We start from the raw sequence: 26726 nt of genomic DNA, 5'->3' as shown, positions 1-26726 counted from the left end.
ATAAACATACATACACACACACACACACACACACATATATATATATATATATATATATATATATATAAATAGGTTGTAATATTATAATTATTGTAAAAAAACAAATTAGATAGATAGATAGATAGATAGATAGATAGATAGATAGATAGATAAAAAATAAGTTGTAAAATATGCAAGATAAAAAAAAAAATGTAAATCACGGCAGGCCAAAATTATTTTTTAGTTCTTTAATTAGGAGTACAATAAGCATCTTTATACATGAAATACATGTATGCTTCTAGTGGACATAACTGAAGCGGTCCAAGGATATACAGCTTATGGGCATAATATATTCATAACAAATATATTCTCAACTATATTAGTAATCATTATTCACATTCTGCGATGTACAATAATATTATTTCAAAGCAGGAATACTAAATTAGCCACTGAGGAGAAAACACCTTTCGTTTACTAGTAGTGCACCAAATGCATGTAAATGTAATATGCTAATAAGGAAAATTATTTCCAATATTTTCAGTATTTCCATGTATCAAAAAGAAGCAGGAAAAAAGGTAGATCTCCTTGGAATGTTCATGAAATTTAATAAATGTTGGGGGACAACTATGTTTGCAACCAGCCATAGGTTACAGTGAAATCCACAGTGACTGTCAATAAATGAGGATTTGGTAGCTTTCCTTCTGTCCACAGTCCCAGACCAGGCATGTCCTGTCAGCAAAACTGAGCAGATATGGGGCATATGGTGGCACGAGGGTGGTCATGAGGTGAAACAGAGCCATCCCTGCTTGTCTGAAGCGGAAATAAGGACTGATGTAATTCAGGCGATCTGCACAACTGCTTGCCATCTGCACCTCCATCCTGAACCATTTCAATTTGAAAGAAACAAGTCTTTTAAAGGGCCAGTCCATGCTTATGAGTTTCATTATGCCTAACCTTTATCGTGTATGATCTGTAGTGTGTGGTTTCTATTTAGGAAACCAAGTAAGGAGTCCTCACTGAGGTCAAATGGATTTACTCGCAGGTTAAAAATTCACTTTCCAATGTGTAACAAACCCAGAACAGAAAAAAATTCCAAACTTATCCCAAAAATAAGACCCTCTAATACTAGCATGTGGGGCTTCTCTGTTGTAAACAACTGCTGAAATGACATTATTAGCAAAAAAAGTAAAAAATTATTTAAAAAAATTAAAAACGCAGTCTTTTTTTTTAGGCCTTTGTTGCGAGCAGCTGTAGCATATCCTCTCAGTGTCACACAAAAATGATTTTCTGGATGGTGGCATGCTGTTGATAAATGTTTCTGTGTTACGCTGCAGAGCGAGTGTAAATGCATCATCAGTACACGTCAAAGAGCTTGTATCCGATCCAACATAAATCAATATTTTCTAGTTTTCGTTGTGGTTTTAGATGCATTTCAACTGGCCAGAATTCTTCACTTTACTCTTAATGCAAACATTATATAATCTAATGTTGTCTGGATATCATGTCACTCAGTCTCGCTGACTTTCAAAACCTCAAACCACAAACAAAGCTGCTCTTTCCATGTGTGTGCGGTCTTCAGATGACGGGAAACAGGACAAAAGTGAGCCAGTGTATTTGGGGACAGCAAAGATAAAGCTATATACCAAAGAATGGCTGAAGATGAGCTTCAGTTGTTGATGAAAACTTGATATATGGTGCACCCAAAGAGACAGAGAAAGAGGCTAGTGTAGCACAAAACATGCAGCTGCATATACAGAATCAAATATATACAGTATATATGTACAAATATAAGGAAATCTTTTTGGCCAGTGAGCTACATCAGCTTTAGTAGACAACAGAGAGTAGTTCTGGACAGCATAATATACTCTACAAATACAGCAGATGTGATGAACCACTATTTACTATGGTTAAAAATATAAATATATTCATGTTTCCAGACGGGAAGTCAGTTGCACTGATTTCATTATGGCAACAGGTTGTAATCCGGAAACTGTACCAGTAATACGTTGCTTCATGGATGTTAGCAGTTCTGGGAAACAGTTGGTTTGACCCAAAAAGTCAGTATTACTACATAAATGGCTCCCATTTTTACCACAAGAGAAATCCCCAATGTTCAGTAACATGTGAATTTGATTCCTGAAGATTTATGAGAATAAAGTGTCATTTTAGAGCTTAAAAAGATTCACAGATTTTCCTACACCTTCAATTAAGATTAAAGTGGCTTTGTATTATAGATATGGGACTGACATCATAGATGAAGACAACTGGTTTGTGAATTAGTTCAGTACGTCTCATGGGAATAATGCTTGGTGGACGCAATAACAGAAAAGCAGATAAAATATCCCTTTAAGATCCAAGTCGGAATCGCATAAAATGGCACACAACTTTCTATCCAAGAGGAACCAGTTAGACTTTGGAGGAAGTGCTACATGCACAGACTCCATCCGTTCCAACGGTTAGTTGAGTTTGTAGCAACAGGTAGAGAAAACAAAGAACTTTGACATTTAAAAAGCTCTAGGAATTCTTCCAGAATGTCCAACGGGTAGAATCTGAACCCTCCGAAGGGACCCAGAAACGCAGGACTTTCAGGAGTTCAGATGTACCTCACGCAAGCGCTCAGAAATTCAGGAGTTCAGGTAGGTTCTTGTAGAGGTCTAAGGAGTCCGGGTTTGAGAAAGCCCCTCGCTGAGTGACGTCCTTACCTGCGATCACCTGCTTTACTGCGACCTCGACCTTCTTTCCGCTGATAGTGTACTGCAGGCAGAGGAAATGAAAAGTCAATCAGGCGGAAAAGTGCAGAAAATAAAGCAAGGGAAGGAATTGCGACATTAAGAGCGAATGTCCAAGCGTAGCTCACCGGGATGTCTTTGGTCTCCAGGATCAAGGCTGGTATGTGTCGTGCAGAGAGAGCTACTCTGATAGCGCTGCGGATCTTCCCCACTAGCTCCTGACTGAAGCTCTTATTGGGTCCCATCTTCAGGAACAGAATCACCCGCTCGTCTCCATCGCTGTTGTACTGAGGGACACAAAGGCTGTCGGAAACTTCCTCAAAGGCTTCCACTGGTTAAAGAGAGGGCCAAAAAATCTTAGTCTTAAATCTGTCTTGCTATTATGTTAGCACATTCTAAATTATTACATAATCATATGTAATTATTTAGATAAAAATCTATAAAAAATATTAAGTCACTAAAAAATTAAATTGATGGCTTGAGCTTAAAAAAAAAAAGAGCATTAAAAGAAATTTGTTTAATATTAGAGTTTACACTTAATGGTGTTATTGTAATGTAAAACTGTAAAATGAAAGCAAATCTAATCTAAATATATAAATAGGTGGAATAAACATACACAGTTTTTAAAATCAGCTGATATGCATCCGATATTGACCGATATCAAGCATAGTTTCCAAAAAAAAAATTTTTTTTTTTACCAGTTTTCAAACCATTTCTTGAGCACTTCAAAATGATTTCTGGAGCATTGTGATACTCAAGACTGGAGTAATGGCTACTGAAAATTCAGCTTTGCATAACAGGAGTACATTATTATAAAATATATAAAAATGTAAATTTAAGATTGTAAATTGAAATATTTCACAACATTTTTATTTTACTGTATTTTGGATCAAATAAATGCAGCCTTAAAAAACTAAAACTTATCTGTGTGTGTGTATGCGTATACATATATATATATATATATATCTGTGTGTGTGTGTGTGTGTGTGTGTGTGTGTGTGTGTGTGTGCGTGCGTGCGTGCGTATATATATATATATATATATATATATACACACACACACACACACACACACGCACATACATATATGTATATATATATATATATATATACATACATACATACATACATACATACATATGCACATGCACAGACATATATATGTATATATATACACATACATATATGTATGTGTATGCATGCATAAAAAAATATATATAAATATATATACCTGTATACACAATTTTATTTATTAAATTAATAAATTACATTAACATTTTTTGAGATTTTAGCCTGCTAAAAAAAGTATTTATTTCTCACCAATGTTATAAATTTCTGAGCTCCCAAACCGAACTCCATTAGGATTCAATGTTCCGTCGCTGAAAGCACAGACAGAACAAATACTGCTTAATACCATAACTAAACTCACAGTATCATAATACAATAACAGCAATATTATAAGCATCTAAGCATAAACTAGAGAAGATGATCAAACAAAGAACAAAAAGCGAGACGTACCTTCTCCCCAGCATGACGACTCCTCCCGTTTTTGGATTTATCTTACAGTAATCACCGTGGGCCCAGACTCCTGAATGAGGAGATACACACAAAGATATGGATTGGACAAATAGTTATAAAAAGAAGCAGAGAACGCTAATGATGCTGAACTGTCCCGCTTGGCCTTTTCCTGCTTCTCCAAACTGACAGCAGCGAGGCTTCAAGGAGATTTTTCTTGTGCTAACAAAAGCTGGCAGCTTTTTTTTTTTTCTTTCCACCCGCAAAAATCATTTAATCAATACGGCGGAAAAGCTGCAGCCTCTTCCGAACACACTGAAGCGGCATGTTTGTTTTCCAAATCAAAGGGAGGACTCGCTTGCTTTCTAAATCGCACAGAAAACACACTTGACTGTTTAAGAGCTTCGAAGGAAGGAAGCACAGTGCATCTGTGAGCCTCTATAGACAAATGTGAGTATATGCAATGAGTCTGAAGCAATGCATTTTGGAACGACACCTATAATGCCTTAAATGAGATCTAGGGTAATGTCATGTGAAGGGTTACCTGGGAAGGTAGAAAAGTAGGCTTTGTGGTATTTGCTGCCGTTCTCGTCGTTCCAGAAATGAGTGGGCTGACACGGGATGGGCTTCAAACACACCAGCTCTCCGCTCTCGCCCCAAACAGGGTTACCTGAAATATACACCAAACACAACAAGGTTACTGAAGCAATAAATAGTCGAATTCAAGCAAGCAAAAAAAAAAAAAAAAAAAGTTGCATCATTTTTCTGCCAGTTAAATAAGGTTCTCAGTATTGTTTTAGGTAATATTGTAAATATATAGTCTTTAAATAATATACATTATATAATAAATCTACACCACCATTTAAAAGGTTGAGGTTAGTGAGATTTTTTTGTAATGTTTTGAATTTTTTTGTTAAATTTTAATAGTGTGCAATATTTCTACAATTTAAAATCAATTTTCTATTTAAATATATATATTTTTAAATTGTATTTATTCCCACTTAAGTCTTCAGTGTCACATGATCTTTCAGAAATCATTTTTAATATGCTCCTTTAGAGGAACATTTCATATTATTTCCAATGTTGAAAACGTCATGCTGCTTAATATTTTTGCACAAATTATGATTTATCTTTTTTCAGGATTCTTTGACGATATATATACATTATCTACTTCTTATGTTAATATAATCAAACCAGATTTCAGATCCAAAACTATTATTTTTGTATTAAAAACTGTACATTTAAATAAAAGACGAGCTCCATTGTCTTGTCCATAAAATCAGAGATAAACATGAGCGGTGTCTCACCTTCACAGTTCCAGGACTCGATGGCCATGCCCAGATTTCGGGCCTGAATTTCCCCTCTGTAAACCGGCACCGTCATGTTCTGACCCATGAAGCATGAAATGATGTCTGTGCCACCTGAGGGAAAGAATATTAAAGATGTTAAAATACAGTTTATCAAAATCTTCAAGGCAAGAAAATCTCACAGGTTTGTGGAGAAACTCAATATCAGACACGCTTCACGTTTCAGAACATCTTCACAATGGATAAAAAGCTCTAGAAAATTTAGTTTACTTTTTGGGAACCCATGGGATGTTTTCATTAAGGCAAACTTGTTGGCATAATTTGCTGATTGCTCCATTTATATGGATCACAGTTTCTATACCACAGCTCTTCCCTATTGATTTGCTTACCAGACACAATAAAAGCAAAAGATGCTGACCAAAGGTGCTCAAATATCTATTTGGCCCAACAAACTCTTCAGGAATGAAACTGAAACTCTTTTTGATGGTGGAGAAAAAGCCAAAGTCCAAAGCCATAAGCCATAAATGTTGGGAAGTAGCAGCTCAACAAAAGCAGTGACTTTGTTACATTTTGGTAAAGATTCTCCAGCAGCTAACTTGAAAGAGGTGACTAACTGAAGGAAATAACACGCAATACAGCGCCCCCTGTGGCAATGATGAGAAATGCAATGTGTACTTATGTTATGAATTGCATCAACAGATTTTGAATCTCAACAATACACAAACCTATGCAGCTAGAAGTATACGAGTTATTGTACATCAACAGAGCAAGTTTAGGCCTAAATTTAATGAGTTCCCAATATAAAGATCTACAACACGTGTGAGCAGTTCGAATGCTCATCAATTATAATGCCAGCACAGAGAAGAGTGGAGAGAGACAGAGACAGATATTGCAACCCAAAAAACAAAAAAGCAAGACAATCAATATTTCAATATAATGAGGTTTTGTAGAGAAAAACAAGGAGAGGTTGTGTCGGATAGAGTAAAAATAAGCTCAGTAATTGACAAAGGTAACGGCTGTAAAATTGAATTATAAAAGAGACTGAAAACCGAAAAAAAAGCAAGAGCAAAAAGGTTGCTGGGACAACAGATATGTGTGTTTATGTGTGTTTGTGACAGATGGCAGGTGATATCAGGGGGTCTATTGGATTCAGGAGATTCTGGGTGGCTGAAAGTGTTAAAAGTTTCCCTCTGCGCTCAGGAGTCTGGCTGGCACAGAAACAGGAGCGGCGGGAAACAAGCCCTGTCACATATGCTCTGCTTGACATTGGGGTCAAGGTCAAATCTGCCTCGGGTCGGCAGAGGTCACGTATCTGAGGGGAGCCGTGCACGGCGCTGATCCCGGACAAAGCGGTTTCTCAGTATCTCATAGGGCCGAGAGGCTATCTGAGCTCAGAGCTGAAGAAGAGCATGGAGTAGCTGCACTGCTGTTTTCCAGCACACATCTTTAGGGAGCCTGACATTTCAAAAACCCCTGGAGTCAAGAAATGTCAATCAAAGCCTTTTTCTGAAAAGTTATGAGGCTCGTGTGCTCCGCAAACGTGCCAGAATCCAATGAGAGTGCTGTCATGGTATCAAAAGTGAGCCAAATGGCAAATCAAAAAGCCTTCACGGCAGACATATGCAAAAACATCTTCAGAACACATCAAAATCTAAGACCATTCAAATAAATTGTCGACTTTAGACTTACATTATGATAATTTTTTAACAAAATTCCAAGTTTACTGCTAAAACTCTTTACCATGCTAAATCATAATAACTATATTAAGCATATCACATGAAACATCGTTATTGTTACTACTGTAAAGCCATAATAAATTCCATATAGTAAAATGAGAACTTCTGTTCTGTGGAGAGGTTATAAAGCCATGCTTTATCATTAATAAAACTGAAGAAAAAAAACAAAAAAAACAAAAAAAACACTGACCAAGAAGCATTAAAAAAAAAATTAAATCTAAAATAACAGCAAAGACAAAAAAAAAATTCTGTATGGTGAAACAGTCAAAGCCATGCTTTATTCTAAACACAACATGACTACTGACTTCATCAGCTATCTATTTTTTATATAATAAAATATCAAATACTGAGACAGCTGTAACTTCCTTGTTTTTTTCTTTGCAGTAGTTAATGAAGGAACAAGCGCTGCACATAAGAAGTCAAATAACAAACAGCTCTTTAATCTGAAATACAGGACTCCAGCAGGCTGCCGCTGACCTGCCATGAGAGCGAAGCTCATCTGGTGAAACCGCAGGGAGAGACTGGGCACAGGTGGTGTGTGAGAGAGGCGTGCTGCGAGACCCCAGTCACAAACACACACACATGCACACAAAATCAGCAGTCCACCACAGCTGTTAACGCTGATGCTAATTTGTTTCCGCAGGGCCCTGCAGGCATGAGATCGCACTGCCACACACACACACACACACACTATCAAGAGAAGCTGGAGCACTGATGATTGGAGAGAAACTGAAGAGTGGGCTCATCAGAATAGAACAGAGTAAAATAAAGAAGAGAGAGAGCGAGAGAACAGAACTACTACCTTTGCCAATTGTTTATTAGATAAACCATTTAAAATTAGACAAATCCTCTCCAAATACATATCAAGTAACCATGATTTAGAAATAGAGAGAGGAAGACACAGACACACATGGACAGAGCCAGAGCACAGGATCTAGACACTGTGATCTATAGCAAATAGTTAAATAAATAGTAAAGTAAAATAAAATGCCCACCTGATATGGATCCCAGTAGCACATTGTTCTTAATACAGCTGTACACATACTCATAGCTCTGAGGCTTCAATGGAGATCCTGTAGAGAGGAGTGTGTGGAGGGTCTGCAGGTTGTGTGTGTTTACTGTGAATGGACAAGGAAACAAAATCTTAGTTAAAAAAAAAAAAGAAAAGAAATGGTAGTTCCTAAAGGAAACACTACTGCTTGTAAACGCTCAGAAGAAGATGAACCGTAATGGCCACATATATGTACAGATCAATCTACCTATACGTTCATTCTGTAACAAACATTTTTAATGCTTTATGAATGCCAGTTCATGTCCCTTTAAGAATGAAGCTCTTTGTGCATCTGAGGTATTAGGTATTAGGGTTTAGGGGATTTATTTGTTTTGCATATTTTTCTATTGTTTTGCAATAACCATAGCATGTATTTAATAAAAAACGCTATTCGAATCAAAATGTAAAATGTCAAGAGCATTTTGATATGCCCTAATTCTACATTATATTATAAACAGTCCTGAAGTATAAAGCTCAGCTCAAAGTCTTCTATTAAAAAACTGTGTGGTCTGGAGGCAGATGGGAATGGCTCACAGTGATCAGAATTATGAACCACGTTAAACTGTGCTGAAATGTATGCAGGCGACATGCCAGGCCACCCGTCTGGGGTCCCGTGTAGAGCGGGTCTCTCGCCCCGGTTATCAGAGTCAGTGCCACACCCCACAGGCTAACAGGTGTCGCTCCGAAATGTCAAGCAGCCAAAGGGAGCAGCAGAGGGCCAGGAAGCACGTCTCTGACCCCCAACACATGATCCACTGAACCACACACACACACACACACACACACACACAAAACAAATAAATCCCCTAACTCAAGCACACCAAGAGCTTTATCTTTAAAGCGACATGAACTGGCATTCACAAAGCACTGAATATGAATACAGATTTCATTCTTCTGTTATACACAAAAGAATATATTTTGAAGACTTTAGGGAACCTAATCATTTGTTGCTAGTCAATGCATGGGAAAAAAATACTCTGGAAGTCAATGGCTACCAGCAAATGTTTTGCATTCTCCAAAATCTCTTCTTTTGTGTTCTGCAAACACATACAGGTTTGGAACAAACTGAAAACCGAATTGTAATTTTTGAGAGAACTATCACTTTAATTTTTCCATTGATAGACATTCTCATATAGCTGCATATCCTGACCAAGCATTTTCATTTCAAGGTGTATTTTTTAATCCCTGCATTGGAAACCACAGGTGCTCATAAAAGTGTCTCCTCATCAGAGCAGTTCCAGCAGTAACTCTTTAAAAAAACACTAATGTGATCGCTCTCGTGGCAGTCATTACGCATAAACTCCATCTTCCACTGCAAATTGCATTTTAATTCACTTTCAGTTTATCTCATTATTGTTGAATATTTACAAGCACGCACACGGTTTAGTGAATGATTCAGAGGCATCTAGAGACTGCTGGGAAAGTGGGCAAATTAATGTGTACTAGGGATGTCAAAAAACAGCACTATGGAAGCTAATTGAAGCTAACAAAACCCATACACATACATTTATTAGTCTTTAGACTTTATCGGAAGTATCAAGTACAGACATGAATAGTCAAACATGTGCAACAACGTGCTTTCAGACACGGTAAACAGTAGATGTGTAACAAGCAAGAAAGAAATCATTTGCCAGAAAAAGGTTTTGCATTGTAAATGTAAACTAGCCACTCTCCTATATGTCAATGAATGTTTATCCGATTAAAAATACTTACATGCCACTTTTTATTTTGATTATATAATTATTAGATTCTTTGAAGAAACGAATGATCTACAACATTTTTTTTGTGGTGGTATCAACTTGATATTAAGAAATGAGAGACATCACTGGTACTGAAATATTGTATAGTGACAATTCTATTATGAAACGAAAAGTGAAGAAATGAAAGAGAGAAGACCGAGGGATTGTAATTCTCACCAGGTTTCAGATTTCTCTCCTCCAGCACAGACAGCCACTTCGCTCCGGTCCCAAAAATCGTGATTCTGTCAACAAATGATAAAACAAATGGATGTTAACAATTAATTGTACATTTTAAATGTGTAAAAGCAAAATGGCTTTCTTAGAGCTAGTCAAATCTGAGGTACGCTTTACTATAGGCCACATCTCTGAGAAATATGAAAACCTCATTTCCAAAGCACTTTAGATTTCCACGCTTTCATAATAGACGAAAAAGTGGAACACTTTCAATGTCAATGAGGTGGAATTGATCTATATGGCCTGTTGACCTGCAGAGGCCTTGGTCAGCCATCTCTTGATGGAATCACTCGCAGTCAGAAATCAGGGGTCAGGGGTCAAGCCAATGCAATATCTGAAGAGCACAGACAAGCTTAAATGCTGTCAACACGGTTGTGTTAGTGTAACCTCCATTTGTCTAGCCCAGTATCCACTGCAAATTTACAGTACAGAAGAAATGAAACTGACCATTCCTAAATACAATTTGAATAGAACTGTAACTGCAAGAATTAAGTCTGACCAATGGTTTAAAATTAAACAGTGAAAAAAATGATTTCTATGTACTTCAACATTCACAATGCACAAAAAAAAATCTGAAATTGTCAGCATATTGATGACACAATGTATTAAGTATATACTTTTAGCATTATTAATTTTACATTTTTAAAAAGGTTAACCAATCACAAGGAACTTGCATAAAGTGTAAAATGTATAGCATTAAAATTATTTAATCTATAAGGCAAAAAACTAATCTATATTTGTCTTGCAAAATAATGTGCAAAATATCAAAATCTGCACATAAATGTAATTTAAGTAGCCATCTAAACCTACGACATTCTTGTTTTTTTTTCTTCTTTTTTTCTTTGTTGATTTTTCTCTTTTCTAGAAATGTCTAAAAAGAGACGTCCACTATGCGGATAGGTGCCATTACAACGTCCTGCTTGCGTGTGATTGGTGGCAGCTGGCAAGGCCTGGTTAGTAATGGGTCGTTTAGGATGTAGAAAGAGAATTGTATATGAAATGAATTGGAACATGATTTTACAAGCAAGATATCAGTCAGGAAAAAGAAAAAAAGGGAAAACTTGCCAGTACCAATCTAATGATATGACCAACCACTGATCTTCCTTCCGTTTATAGCATCATGGATCTCTGATTTACTGCATAGTCTAGCCATAGAATTCATCCTGGGGTTGTTCATTTGTCTAATATTAAAGAAGTGAAGCTCGTCTACATATTCAGACAGCTCATTTTGTATAAGTCACATAATTTTGGCCCCATCTGTACATGGAAAATTACAACTGGCAAATGAGACAATTATGCAAGTTTGGAATATAGACGTAAAATCTTAAGCAAATGCAATTCAGTTAGACTTCCGTTACAATATATAGGTGTATACCAGATCTCAACCTGATCCTTCGCTTATTGGCTAAAGGTTTGGGTTTATAACCAAGAGGCTGAAGGCTCAAAGGGGAGATCCATCAGCACTGAGAAACAGCACTCAGAACCAGGTTTGGTTCAACATGGCAAAGTCATGGAAGGTTTCACTGTCCCCAAATGATGCATAAATATTATAACAGGATTGTAATACGCTCATTCTTGACTTTAAAACCCAGCTCATTAAAAAAAACCTGTGTTCCTGTGGCTATTAGCATTGCAGAGCAAAAAAGGTTGTGGGTTCAATTCCCAGGGAACACACATACTGGTAAAAAATTTATAGCCTGAATGTACTGTAAGTCACTTGGAATTAAAGCTTCAGCTAAATGCATGAATCAAAATTTCAGATCCCGGACGAGCCCCCAGTTATAAGTCCCAACTCACTGTGTATATCAGGGGTGTCCAATCCTACATCTTTCATCAGAGTAGCTCAAACCAACTAATCAAGATTCAACGAAAGTAACACTCTGGATTGAATTTAAAACCGGTAGAATTGATTGTGGGTTCCTCTCAAATGATGGGGAAAGTATTGTGTCTATTGTCTTACGTCAACACAATCCACTCTTAGTCTCTTAGTCGTAGAGCTGCACAATAAGTCGAAATGGAATCGAGATCACGATTCGACAGAAGCGGTTATTTTCATGCGTATCTTTCAGTGAAGCACGGTTCTGTGATCAGCAGTAAATCTCCATCCAAAGGCCAGAGGGTGCTCTCACACTGAAACTCCAAATACACACTGAAGAAGAAACCCAGGAATAGCGGTAGCTGGATAAACAGAAGAACTGCTTTTATTGATTCAACATGACTAATATACACACGATTATGACAATATACGGTTTATCAGAGATGTTATTATTATTATAATTTTCTTTTAAAAAATGCCTTTATCACTGCTTAGAATATTATGAAATATGTTGCGTGCCTTATTCTGTGTAAGAAGCCCAATCATTTCACAGAAGGATTTATTTCAAACACTTGACTCAATTTTGGATTCAAAATATGTTATTACATGCTTTCAGATGGAGATGCATTTACTACACAGAGCCATAGTTCACTTAGAAGCTATGCAAACAGCTTTCATTATCGCAAATGATTTCTTCGATTTCATAATCACGCAGAAATCTGCGAAGTCCCTGATTTTTTTGTGTAACTTGTCAGTGAATTACGGCTCTGTGTAGTAAATGCTCCTCCATCTGAAAGCATGTGACGATGAATTACTGCTGATTACAGAACCGGCTTTACGATCAAAATGCACATGAAAATAGCAATTCGATTAATCATGCAGCCCTACTTAGCCTCGCCTAATACAACAATATAGGACAAAGAATAGTTGTGTAGCATGAACGATAAGTTTCTCAATGGTCCTTTGTCCAGAATAGGTTTCCCTTGCCTATTTTCCTTCATCTACTGTACATTGGCATCCCATTTGCCTTCAGATTGAATATTGATCATTTGTAAACATTAAACACAATTAACCTGAAAGGCAAGAAGTACAAGATAAAAGCTAATCCAGGATCAGTATACTCATACTACTAAGCATAGAGTGACAAAAGAGAGCGAAAGAGAGGGCAAGTGTTATTCATCGTGTAGTGGACAACATCGGTGAGAGTTCCACCTTTTCTGCAGACCAGAGGAGGACAGGTTGATTTAGTCTGAAGTTTGTCACAATGTCAAATGTCTACAAATTCAGACAGCATGTTCAAATACAGCCAAGTACAAATAAACATTTCCCTGCTAACACGACTGATCGCAGACATTGACTGAAGCAATGATCCCAGAATATATTTCTTCACCAACTTTCTTACAAAGAAACAGGAGAAGTGTTTCTTGACAATGTAAACCGACAACAGGAAGGATAAGCTTGTGATTGTTTCATACAGAATTGCTCGAACAGGAAAACTAAGATAGAGACCTGAAAAATACAGATGAAACAGTGCTGGGTGAGATTTTTGGAGCAGTTTGATGTTTTTCTATTTATTTTTGCTCCAGTTTCCTAAAGCCTTTCACACTCGCAGCTTCATTGGCTGTTGCTTATTACTGCCCTCTCGCTTGTCAGGATAGTGAACACAACCGTAGACTAAATGGAGCATATTTCAAAGTCTGAAACAAGCCTGAAGCAAGCTTGAAATCTGTCGGAGCCTCGACAGCCATAGTGTCTCTCTGAAGTGTGCTTAAGTCCTGTAGTGTGCTCCCAGTTAAGAGGCCCAATTTGAAACAATATCTTCCTTGCTCTTTTGAAACAAAACAAGTTGTAAACATCCTGCTAGTCTAATAATATAAAGGTTCAGAACCAGTTGAGGTTGAATGCTTGGAAGTTCTTAAAGTCGTGATGAAATGGAAGCAGCAAAAGATCTGATGCACTGTGACAAACATTTCAATGTAACATAATCCAAAAATAGTAGGGGGGCATTTAGTTGCATCCATCGGTTGTTGAGTGGAATTAAAAAAGGTAAAAAGTTTGGGTTTGAGTTGCAGTGAATGATGGCGTATCCACTAAATATATATAAAAAAGAACCATCTTTTCATCATCACCATAAACTCTAAATAAACCCTAAACTGCCCAGGGAAATAACTTAATTGGTGTCAGCGACAGGGCTCTAACTTAAAAATAATCTCATAAAGACTCTCAGATGCAAATCAGAGCTGCCTTTCAAAATTAGGACTGTTAAATTTTAAATTATCCACTTAATACAATTAATAACTATATAAAATAATGTGATTAAACACATAACACAGTTTAAGATGCCCTCTGACCCATGTGTAAATTCCACATTAGGAATATTCCTACCATTGGAGCAATTCATGCTTGAAATTCAGCTGCTACTAAAAGCAACACGCCTTGCCAAATCACATTTACAGAGAGCAGACCGCTCAAAAACAGTTCACACAGGACGCATTCTTGCGTTTAAAATAGCAAGACAGAGTGCAACTGCATGGAAATGAACGCAACAGACCAACATTTGAAAAAGTACAGACTAAATGATAGAATGCATCATGTGTGCACTTTACTTCGTTCAGACAGAATGAAAACTCAGTCTCAAAATTAATTGTTGTGGAGCGTAGAACTGTGCTAGACATATTCATTTATGTGGCAAATCAAACCAATTGAAGTAATTTTTTTGTCAAATCTCTTGCTTTACATGTTTGTCATAATGATACATCTTGAAATTTATGCTTCATGTGAGGGCTTTTTGCAATTAATATAATTAAATTTCACATACACTAGCACTAAGTTGGTAAGATTTCTGTTGGTGTTTTAAAGAAGTATCTTATGCTCCTAAGGATGCATTTTTTGACCAAAGAGGAAATAAACAGCTATATAGTGAAATAATTGTACAATTTAAAAGCTAATTTTTATTTTAATACATTTAAAATGTAAACTACTCCTGTAATGCTAAAGCTGAATTTTCTGCATCTTCAGTGTCACATGATCCTTCAGAAATCATTCCAATATTCAGATTTTATGCTCAAGAAACATTTCTGATTTAAAGATAAAATCAGTCCTGCTGCTTAATATTAGCATCTATTCTTTATTGCCATTAATGCAGATTAAAAGTAGTAATTTCTTAAAATAATCCTACGGACCACAAACTTTTGAATGGCAGTGTAATTAATTATATCAAATTGCAAGTAATTCATTATGCATTATTAGGAATTGACAGTCAACCCTAATTAAACATTTAAAAAAATGAAAACGTCTCTGAAGTGATTCAAGCACAAATGGGTCTGGTGAGTAACAGAAATGTGTGTTTTTTGGCTTTCCCAAAAGCTGCTGCAAAAATGTCTCTATTTTCTTCCTCTTGGGAAGAGGAGAGACAATGAGAGTTAAGAATAGAAGCTTTCACCAGAAGCCAAGGGAGCTGAAAATGAGCACACACACACACACACACACACATCAAGTGTGATCCAAAGGAACTCCAGTGTCTGTTGCACTTCGATCATTTCTGATCAATAACAGGTAAACTCTGAAAGGAACTCGATGCTACATTAGAGCTGGCCAATTAGACCCATCTCTTTAAATCAGCTTGCCGTCGTGATGTGGTGTCATTTACACAAAGGGCACAGCAGATGCTGGTGATAAGCACTGCCACACTTCAACCAATTACAGCTCGTGCATGAGGAGAAAAAAGAGAGAGTGACTGAAGCTCCTGACTGTGATACCTTCATTATAGAGAGTCACACACACACACACAGACTTACCCCAGACGGTCTACAAGGTCCCAGAGCACATTGGCACTGGGAACAAGAGGAGAGCCATCGTACAGGACCACAGAAGCCCCGACGGCTAGAGACGACACCAGCCAGTTCCACATCATCCAGCCCGTCTGCAACGAAACACATATCTACTTTAAGAATGGGTCAGAAACAACGTTTTTGTCCCATGTTTGACCAGATTGGACAAACACACCAACTACTCAAAGTCTAACAAACCGTGCTCCGAATGGACCATTTCAACCCAAATATAATTTTTAATATCACACCGGACCAACTAGATATTGCAAATCATGTGTACTTTAATTTTGCTAACATTACATATAGACATAGAGGAAAGAAAATACTTTGCCCTAACAAAGACATCATGGAAAATGATGTTAACCTGATGATTATAAATGGAGAAGAGGCATTGGAAGAGGCTTTTAAGATGCCAGATACGTACCGTAGTGTAATATATGATGACATCATTGTAGGTCATGTTGCCATGGAGAATGTGTTCTTTAAGATGCTGGATGAGAGTGCCCTGGGGAACGGAGAACAAAAGGGTCAGACTGTTGTTAATGTGATGGACCACACCTGAGGGTGCTTTGCTAGGACAACTGTGAGAACTTCAGGACAACGGACCTCATACATCCATCACAAATCACGTGAGTGGGAAAAATGGCAAACATAAAATCAGAAGAAGTCTGTAATATCAGAGGCGACATAAAAGAAAGCATTAGTCAATGACGATTGTGTTTATTTTTCTGGATCTCACGCTCTTCTCAAGTGCTGGTGTCCTGGCAGGCAGGGAACGAGCTAATTAACGAGCTAAAGGATCAGCGACACTGCATAGATTAAAAAACCCTCTCATTGCTTCTCTTCTAACACCATGTCCAGCAACGAGTGTCTAACACGTCTCCAAGCGAAAGCATTAATTGCATTCATTCGCTGACCGCCATAACCCGACGTGAGTACTGTTTTCATAAGAGCACACTGAACACTGATCATCCACAGAGCGAGAGGAGAGGAACGCACCAGCATGTGTGCATGTGATTGTGTGTTTTCATACACACAGCGCTCTAATTATCCAGCACGCAAGAGAGGCGGCAGACACAAATGCTGCAAAGGCTGAAGGGAAAAGCTGTGAAAAATGAAAACACAGTGTTATACACACACCGACCAAGCGCTAGCAAAGTGTGACCGTAAAGCACCCAAAAAACTGTGTTTTTGCCTTCCCTGATTTTTTCAATGCATTTTCTATGCAGTGCTGATTTTTTAAATTGATGTGAGCTGCTGTGTCCCGAATGTTGGGAGTGAACAGGAAATGCATTCAGAAGGGATGTAAATGGTGCACATAATTGCTCGTCCCAATTGCATCCAGCTTATAGTGTCTAACAGATTTTAAAACTGTCTCTTACTGTCATCTAGTGGTCAATGTTGGCTATTCATGAGATGGTGTGTATGATGATCAACAGGTGCTTTGACACACTTTTGGCATACAAACATCACAAAGCAGCTCAAGACACAGACCAAGTGGAAGGGTAAACTTAGTAGACTGAAACATTAGTTTGGTTGTAACTATAACATTCTAGCCACAACAATATAAAAAAAGTATCTATAATGTGGTGCCACTCCCAAATCAGTGTTATTTTAGTATTATTTACCAGTTCTATCAAACCTTTACAACTGTTCCAGTAGATGGCAGCAAGATCATTTTTTTAACGAGCTGAAAAGAATACATGATGTCACACCTCTGTTTATCAATTTGCACTGGTTACCAATAGCTGCTCGGATAAAAAATTCAAGGCATTGATGTTTGCATACAAAACCAGCACTGGCTCTGCACCCCTTCACCTAAATTTGTTACTTCAGATTTATGTGCCTCTCAAAGATTGCATCCTGCAAGTGAACGTCGCTTGATTGTGCCATCCCAAAGAAGCACAAAGTCACTTTCCCAGACTTTTACAGTAAATGTTCCCTCCTGGTGCAATGACCTGCCCAACTCAATCCCAGCATCTCTTCCTTCTTTGTTTGACCCTCTAACTCTAGCACTCTCATCAAAAAAAAACTTGCACTGTTAATTTACTGCTTGTTTTCTTAAATAAAAATAAAAAAACACTAACTAGCAGTTCTAATCTTTTTGCTCAATGGTTTCTTTTTATTTATTATGCAACTAACAAAAGCAAAAAAGACCTCTAACACTAGCTTGTTCTATTCTTTTTCTATTCTATCCGTTTTCTTTTTATTTATTACAGAATAAAAAAAACTGTACTGTGTTAAGCTTGTTATAGTCCTTGTATATCATTGCTCTTATGTTGATTTTGATTGCTTCTGTTGTCCTCATCTGTAAGTCGTTTTGGATAAAAGTGGCTGCTAAATGACTAAATGTAAATGTGAATTTATATATACAAAATATTAATATTTTGCATGGCATTTTTTTCTATTTTCAGGTTTCATCTTACTTTTAGTTAATTCATGTAACTCTGTGATATGCTGCTGTCATTTTTTTTCTTCAATATTTCAGTTTTCATTTTAGTAATTGAATGAAATGCACTGAATGTCAATTCTATTATTTTTAATTATATTTGAAAAAATGTTTTGGTTCTTAGAATCTATTTTTTATTGTTCATTTTTATTTCTTAATAAACTGTTATGATTATTTTTTTAAACATTTTAATGTATATCACTTTGAATTACCGTAGTGTATGAAATTTATTTTTATTAAAGCATTAAATAAGCATTTTTTCAAATTTGATCATCTAATATTTACATAGACTATTTTAAGCAAATAAAATGCATCAATATGTTCCTACATTATAAACTGATAATTTAGCTCTTGATATTTGCACCCATGCAAAACAAATGCATGCATCTGTATATTCTATTGTTTATACATCATGTTTGGGTCGAGGCGCTCCAAAATGCATCCATCAAGTAATTGCACAGAGTACAATATTTGCTCACCCCAGCAGAATGCACCATGCACTTGGGAGCTCCTGTGGTGCCAGAAGAGTACATGATGAAGAGAGGATGAGAGAAGGGCAGCTGCTCAAACTCCAGCTGAGGGTCCTGATCCCCTTCTTTACCTGTGGCCAAGAAGTCATCCAGGAACACGCTGACAGAAAAAGTACAGGAGACAGACAACACTTCAGATCTCATCTGAACATACAGCAGCAGCAGTCACTAAAAGAGACGGAAACTGAACTTCTACATACAAATGGAAGTACCAGTGCAATATATAATAGATGTGATTGATTGAAATATGATGTAAACACACATCACACACAGACCTGCTGGGAATCTTGGAGAGGTCAGTCTCCTGTCGAGAGCGGACGTATGGAATGACCACAACCTTCTTCAGGTCAGGGAGACCTGAGAGATGACAGGGGAAATATATATATATTAGGATCTATGAAATGTATGCATGTTAAAAGTAAAAAATATGGGGAAATTGTGGGCTGAAATGTATGCTTTAAACCTTTAACAACGTTTTGGAGTTTCTCCATGTGATCGTGCTGCTTGCCGTTATACACAACAGCTGCTACTGAGAAGATCAACTTGGGCTGGATCTGAGAAAATCGGTCGAGAACTCCCTTAAAATGAAACGAGACGCATTAAAGATAGAATAAAAATAAGGAGTAATGCTACTGATACAATAGGCTATATATATATATATATATATATATATATATATATATATATATATATATATATATATATATATATATATATATATATATATATATATATATATATATATATTTATTTATTTATTTATTTATTTATTTATTTATTTATCAACAATGAATTAAACAGATCAAACGTAAAGACAAAGGATTCATATTTCTAATAAATGCTGGGTTTTTTTACACCTTTTAATTCTTAAAAAAGTATCCTGAAATTTTATTTTACAATATTAATGAGCACTAAATCAACATATTACAATTTTTCTGAAGGATCATGTGACACAGAGGACTGTCATTTGGGCTCAAAATTTAGCTTTGCATCACAGGTATAAATTACATTTTAACATTAAATTGGAAACAGTATTTTTGATCAAATAACGTGGCCTTGGTGACTTTTTTGAATGAAAAAATACTGAGTTTGGACAAACTTTTGAACAATAGCTTATACACAATTGGCACATTGAATTTGCTGTAGTACCCTGACTTAACCACAGATGGCAGCAATTCATACACTAAGTTTGCTTCAGTCAATAAGACATGGTGAATCTATGTTGCTTTATCTGCTAGAGCCTGTCCTATTTATAGAATAACCTCGGCCTAGACTTACTTTAATCTCCTCATAGGAGAGAGAGTGTGTGTGTGTGTGTGTGTGTGTGTGTGTGTGTGTCTGTGTGTGTGTGTGTGTGTGTGACAGAATGTCTGACATAGCTAACAGGTCACACACACAACACACACACACACATTTAAAGACAGCCAGAATTGATGGTCAGATGACCTATTTTTTTGTACATGGGGACAGACACATTGCGATAATATGACCCTTGGAATCTTACTCTATTATTATATACACATTTTTTGCTAGTGAGAAATATAGATTACATTTAAAACACAAGACAAGAACAAAGTAGAAGCTCATGACAACAAACTGGCCCAGTGTCAGTATGAAGGCATGTGGGGCTATGAATGCTGGGACTGCGTGGTACAGCAATGCCTGGCAGCCGAGGGCATCCCGACTCATTCTTTATGCTGACAACCAAATCTGATATTCATACATCCAGAAAGGATTTCTCCACACCACTAAACGGATCCATCAGTGTCAGGTTTTTAATTTATTATTTATTAAAAATGAATAATCTGGCACTTTAAAACTTCAGTGACCGACAGTAAGGATGATGTCAGACAAACAATTTGCTATATGAGGTACACTGAATTGATCTAAAGTGACAGTAAAGACAATAATAATGTTAATAAATGCCATTCTTTTGAACTTGAATCTTAAATGTATCACCGTTTTCACAAAAGTACTAAGCAGCACAACTGGCTTAAACATTGATATTAAGAAGATATTTCTGCACAAAATAAGCATATTACAATGATTTCTGAAGGATCATGTGACAACCGAAGACTGGAGTAATGTTTTACTCAAAACTTCAGCTTCACCATCACAGAAATAAATGCCATTTTATAGATATATTAAAATAGAAAACAGTTATTTTAAATTGTAATATTTTACAATATTACTGTTTTTACCGTAACTTTGTAAAAAAAAAAAATGTTAGTGTTCATAAAAAAATAATCTATAATATAATTTTATAAAAATAAAAAAAATTAACTTTAGACCACGTTTTTCCCTGGATCAAAATGAAAGTGAAATACCTTTCCAACATGATCCAGCCTGTATATTACACATGTTCAGATGATCCACATCTCACAGAAAAATGGAAGTGGTTGCTAAACACTTAATGCATATTTTATCAAAAATAATATATTATAGTGGTCATATGGTTACATTATGCATGTAAAGCTCTTACATTGACACCAAAATCTGGAGAGGTTGAACTCCAGATGGCACCGATACTGGCAGCAGCGAGCATAGCCTCAACAGCATGAATCCCGTTGGGAAGATATCCTGAGGTAAAGAGAGAGAATAAAATCAAACATCACATTACAGACAGCAATCGATCACCTAAATGGTGCAAGAATAATTCTCAGGACATGCAAGTTATTTTAGGGAGCACTCAGCAGGCACAATATATTAAATTATAACAATGCCAAAAGAGTGTCACTGAAAATATTACACAATGGAAAATAAAGCTTCTAATATGTAACTAATATAAAAAATACAATTGCAATTTTTACTAGAGAATGCCAATGAACCAACAAGGCGTTTGACTTCACTACAATACAAGCCTTACATATCATATATCAAATCTAATTTGTTAAATTAATCATTGAGCAGTGTTTCCCACAAACTTACACTCTATTTGTGGCGCCATTTATATGCAAATTAATTCTCTGAAAGCAGGAGGCGCTTAGAGCGGGAGAAATAAAGGTTTCCCTGGTAACAGCTGTACAGAAAGCAGGGCTCCTCTCACAAATGCTTACAAACATTGCTTTATCAGATATTTATGGAAGCCCATTACCACCACTGAATAAAAAATAAATAAATAAAGGTTTCCTTTTTTCACATAATTATGAGATATAATCTTGTAATTGCGAGATGTAAAGTCAGAATTGCGAGATATTAAGTCAGAATTGCGAGATGTAAAGTCAGAATTGCGAGTTATAAAGTCAGAATTGCGAGTTATAGTCAGAATTGCGAGATGTAAAGTCAGAATTGCGAGTTACGAAGTCAGAATTGCGAGATATTAAGTCAGAATTGCGAGATGTAAAGTCAGAATTGCGAGATGTAAAGTCAGAATTGCGAGTTACGAAGTCAGAATTGCGAGATATTAAGTCAGAATTGTGAGATGTAAAGTCAGAATTGCGAGTTATGAAGTCAGAATTGCGAGATATAAAGTCAGAATTGCGAGTTATGAAGTCAGAATTGCGAGTTACGAAGTCAGAATTGTAAGATATAAAGTCTGAATTGTAATATATAAAGTAAGAATTGCAAGATATAAAGTCAGAATTGCGAGTTATAAAGTCAGAATTGCGAGTTACGAAGTCAGAATTGTAAGATATAAAGTCAGAATTGCGAGTTATGAAGTCAGAATTGTAAGATATAAAGTCAGAACTGCGAGTTACAAGGTCAGATTTGCAAAATATAAAGTCTCAATTGCAAGATAAAAATTGCGATATATAAAAAAATTCTGAATTGTGAGATAAAAAGTCGAAATTACCTTTTTTATTTTTTATTCTGTGGCAGAAACGGACAAGGGAAAAGCAGTTGGTTTCCTACAGAAATACAGTGATATATATATAAAAACAAACACGAGTTTCGATTTTTAAACATGCATTGCTCATGTTTATTCAACGAAGTCAAAGCCTTTTGGAAAATCTATTTATGGTGGTCAGTTTGATATTGTGGCGGGCTGCCACAAATGAATCAATGTATGGGAAACACTACATTAAGGCTATTTTTTTTGTGAACCCAATTGCAGTTTAGCCGATCAACCCTAACGGTTGCTATTTAACTTGACTTGTCTTCTTTCAGCTCTGAGTTTGTGGCTACATTTGAGGCTCAATTTAAATATTATTGCCTCGACAAGTCACTTTGGTAAGAAAGTACATGTCCAAAATAAGTGTATTTTTTTTAAGTGTTTTGCACAAAACAGAGAAAGGAAAGACAGAAAGCAGCATGGAATATAAATGATGTCCATTATCTAAATGATACTGCGGCTAGAAACCTTGGCATCATCTGCAAAGTGACCATATATTCGCTCCTACTCATGCACACACTCAAAATCAAGGGGACATACAAGGACACTTTAGAAAGAAACACACTTTATACATGAACACACACTCAGAACTGCACACCTATACACTCAGCTTATGTAAACATCTACACCTTTACGTCTCATAACACACACTCCTAAAAACAGACACACCTCTGTGAACACACAGTCATGATTGCATCCACGTAGACAAGTTTATAAAAAGGGCACAGTAGTCCAGGAGTTTTACAGCATAATTAACTAGCTAATAATTATTAAAGATAAACTGTGTTGGATTAAATATACTTTATTGTCCCACTATGGCAAATTTGTTTTGTTGGACTACATGATAATCAGACATTCATAACACCCAAACACACACAAGGGGATCTACACGTACTCAGAAAATGGTTCTTGAAATTATTTGATTTTTTAAATAATACAAATATTTCTAAAAAATAATTCGGATTTATACATATATATATATATATATATATATATATATATATATATATATATATATATATATATTTATATTTTTATATAAATATAATAAAATGAAAAGTTATTCATTCAAAATTTCTACTTATAAAAGTTACATGTATTAAATTTCCCCTAAATGTACTCATTTTAACTGGCAGACCATAAATGTGCAAAAAAAGATATCCAGCGAATATTTTTCAAATCTCTCCCCAAATAAAAATCTGAAGATATTCATAAAACTATCCTAAATGTCTTCATAGAGGAATAATCTCTATTCCATCTTGCTCAGTTCTCTCTGATTCTCTATAGGGACTTGCATAAATAAATCCTCCTCCCATTTACAGCCATTACGATAAAGAGATGATCAGCACTGCAGATAATGAACCCAGAATGACGTCAGCGATTACACACACATTTTCTCACATCAGAATTAATCTCACATGCTGCCACAGTACAGGATGGAGACATAAACATCTGAAGCTTCTAACCCACATCCGGCTTCATCTGGCCTGAATGCACTGAAATTTTAAATCTGCATTGCATAAAAAGACGAATTACCCCTGCCACGGTATAACTGTGCCCCTCTTATTCTCCATCCACAGCTATGAATGGCTCTGGCTGAAGCCCAGAACTGAGACAGAGTAGAGGAGTTTGTGATTTTGGGCTCTAAGAGTTAGGACACTCATGAAGACAAACAAGGACAGAATAAAAAAGCAAAGTAAGAGTGCAGTAAAAACAGGCGAGAGTGCCTAGGCCCGATGCAATATAAAACAGATGTAGATTTTCTTGTATTTGGTTCAGTGTTGACTTGTATTTCCTCATTCCACTACTGTCACATGGGTCAAAGAGTGAGAAAGGGCAACACGAAATAATAAGAGACAGATAAAGTGAAAGAGAAAGGGAAGTGACGCTCACCTGCAACCCTGTCTCCAGTTTTGATGCCCATCTTCCTCATGGCAGCAGCGAAGAGAGCGACATCACGCCTCAGCTCCCCGAAAGTCACCTTCACGATCTCCTCTTTTGCCTCAGCTTTAAAAATATATATAATAATGAAAAAAAAAGTAATTGTAACTTTTCTTAATATCATACATGCTAAACAGACATGTCAGAAAGTCATTATCATAATAATAAAGAAAAAATATAGAAGATAAAAATAGTAAAAAAAATGTTAATCATTATATTTTTTTATTTAAAAGGTAGGCCTATATTTAGTTACAAAGTTACATCATAATAAACACTAGCATTCAAAATTTGGGATTTTTAAATAGGTCTATTTTTTGCAAGAAATCACTTTTTCTCACAAAGGCTGCGTTTATTTAAAAAAAACTATATATATATATATATATATATATAATAACATTTTAAAATAACCGATTTATGCATTTTAAACAGCAGTGTCTGGAATAATTCTAATATGCTGATTTGGTGCTCAAGCATCATTTCTGCAGTGCTCTTGAATAAACAGGTGTGCTGCTTAATGAGCTTGTGCAAATCATGATATATTGTTTATTCATATTTGTTGGTAACAATATAGCACAGGGACCAACTCTCACTATTAACTAGCTGCTTATTTGCATGCCTATTATTAAACACATTGACTGTTTATTAGGATTTATAAAGCACATATTGTGCATGACCATATACTACATCCCTAATCCTATACCAATACCTACTTAACAAATAAGTACTAACAATTAATTAATAAGCAGAAAATTAGAAACTTAGAGACAAATTTTGTAGTCAATGGTGAGAATCTGGCCTTAAAATAAAGTGACCTATTTTTTTTATGAATTTAAATTTCAGTGTTTATTCAAAATATAAATCTTCTGAAAGATGATTAATGTGACTTTTGATAAATTTAATGCATCCTTGCATAAAAAATTTTTTTTTAGTTTTATTATTAAATGCATAAAAATGGCTGACCCCAAACTTTCAAACAGTCCTGTTTGTAAAATTGTCTCCATTATAATTAAATCTACATTAGGCTAACATTATCAGTGCATACAGCTAACTTTAATGAGCAACAAGAGAACTCTTTGCCATCTGTGACTGTGCTGCAGCAGAGATATCGCCGGTAATGTTTTTCATTACTGTACGTAATCAGCAAATGAAGTGTTAAATTTAATTTGCGCTCCAGAGTCCTGTGTAATCTACTTTTTCAGGTTAATGAGCCTCCCAATTTCACGAGGACACAAACCAGTGACGCAGGTACATTTCTAATAGATGCCACTTTGGTAATTACATCCGCTCTTTCCTGGACCGCATCACAATATAAAAGCACAACTACATGCATCCCGCCCCTACACAGACACTAAACCCACAAATCAAATTACAGACAGCATAATTCAGTTAGTGTTACATTAGCCAGAGGACCACAATGACAGATTCGGTCTATACAGATAAAACACACGCACACAGCACTGTTGCTTTTTTTTTAAAGAAGACATTTGTGCATCCAAGGTCAGGCTGACAAAGGCTCAAGGAGATCAGCAGACATAACAAATCTTTTTTTTTTTTTTTTTTTTTTTTTTGTATTGGGAGACATTTGGGAATAAAATGATGAAATGTTTCAGAGAAGAAAAAAAAAATGCAATGGCAACCAGGGTTCAAGAGCATCAGGATCAACCAGAAAGGATGCATTTTGCAATAGTGGCCAATTTAACCTGTTTATTACCGAGCAAGTACGTGAATGTGACCCTGGAGCACAAAACCAGTCTTAAGTCGCTGGGGGATATTTGTAGCAATAGCTAAAAATACATTGCATGGGTCAAAATTATTGATTTTTCTTTTATGCCAAAAATCATTAGGATATCAAGTAAAAATCATGTTCCATGATATTTACTTGATATTTCATGATATATCAAAACGTAATTTTTGATTAGAAATATGCACTGCTAAGAAATTCATTTGGACAACTTTAAAGATGATTTTCTCAATATTTAGATTTTTTTGCATCCTCAGATTACAGATTTTCAAATAGTTGTATCTCAATCCTTATAAAT

General features: G+C 36.0%; 1 protein-coding gene across 1 annotated transcript in view; it reads right to left on the bottom strand.

Moving 5' to 3' along the window:
• Positions 1 to 212: 212 nt before the first annotated feature.
• LOC127958426 (acetoacetyl-CoA synthetase) overlaps positions 213 to 26726 on the bottom strand; it is a 28917-nt gene continuing 2403 nt past the window's right edge. The window contains exons 4-18 of the mRNA XM_052557284.1: positions 24640 to 24753; positions 21397 to 21494; positions 19378 to 19492; positions 19190 to 19271; positions 18864 to 19014; positions 16360 to 16440; positions 15903 to 16027; positions 10233 to 10297; positions 8261 to 8383; positions 5530 to 5643; positions 4767 to 4892; positions 4226 to 4295; positions 4028 to 4086; positions 2837 to 3039; positions 213 to 2733 (exon numbers count right to left, since the gene is read on the bottom strand). Of these exons, the coding sequence (XP_052413244.1) occupies positions 2596 to 2733; positions 2837 to 3039; positions 4028 to 4086; positions 4226 to 4295; positions 4767 to 4892; positions 5530 to 5643; positions 8261 to 8383; positions 10233 to 10297; positions 15903 to 16027; positions 16360 to 16440; positions 18864 to 19014; positions 19190 to 19271; positions 19378 to 19492; positions 21397 to 21494; positions 24640 to 24753 (1664 nt within the window). The 3' untranslated portion in view covers positions 213 to 2595. The remainder of the gene's footprint in view (positions 2734 to 2836; positions 3040 to 4027; positions 4087 to 4225; positions 4296 to 4766; positions 4893 to 5529; positions 5644 to 8260; positions 8384 to 10232; positions 10298 to 15902; positions 16028 to 16359; positions 16441 to 18863; positions 19015 to 19189; positions 19272 to 19377; positions 19493 to 21396; positions 21495 to 24639; positions 24754 to 26726) is intronic.

This window comes from Carassius gibelio, chromosome B5, assembly GCF_023724105.1.
Source record: "Carassius gibelio isolate Cgi1373 ecotype wild population from Czech Republic chromosome B5, carGib1.2-hapl.c, whole genome shotgun sequence".
Lineage (NCBI taxonomy): Eukaryota > Metazoa > Chordata > Actinopteri > Cypriniformes > Cyprinidae > Carassius > Carassius gibelio.
This window is presented reverse-complemented; position numbering and strand designations above follow the sequence as displayed.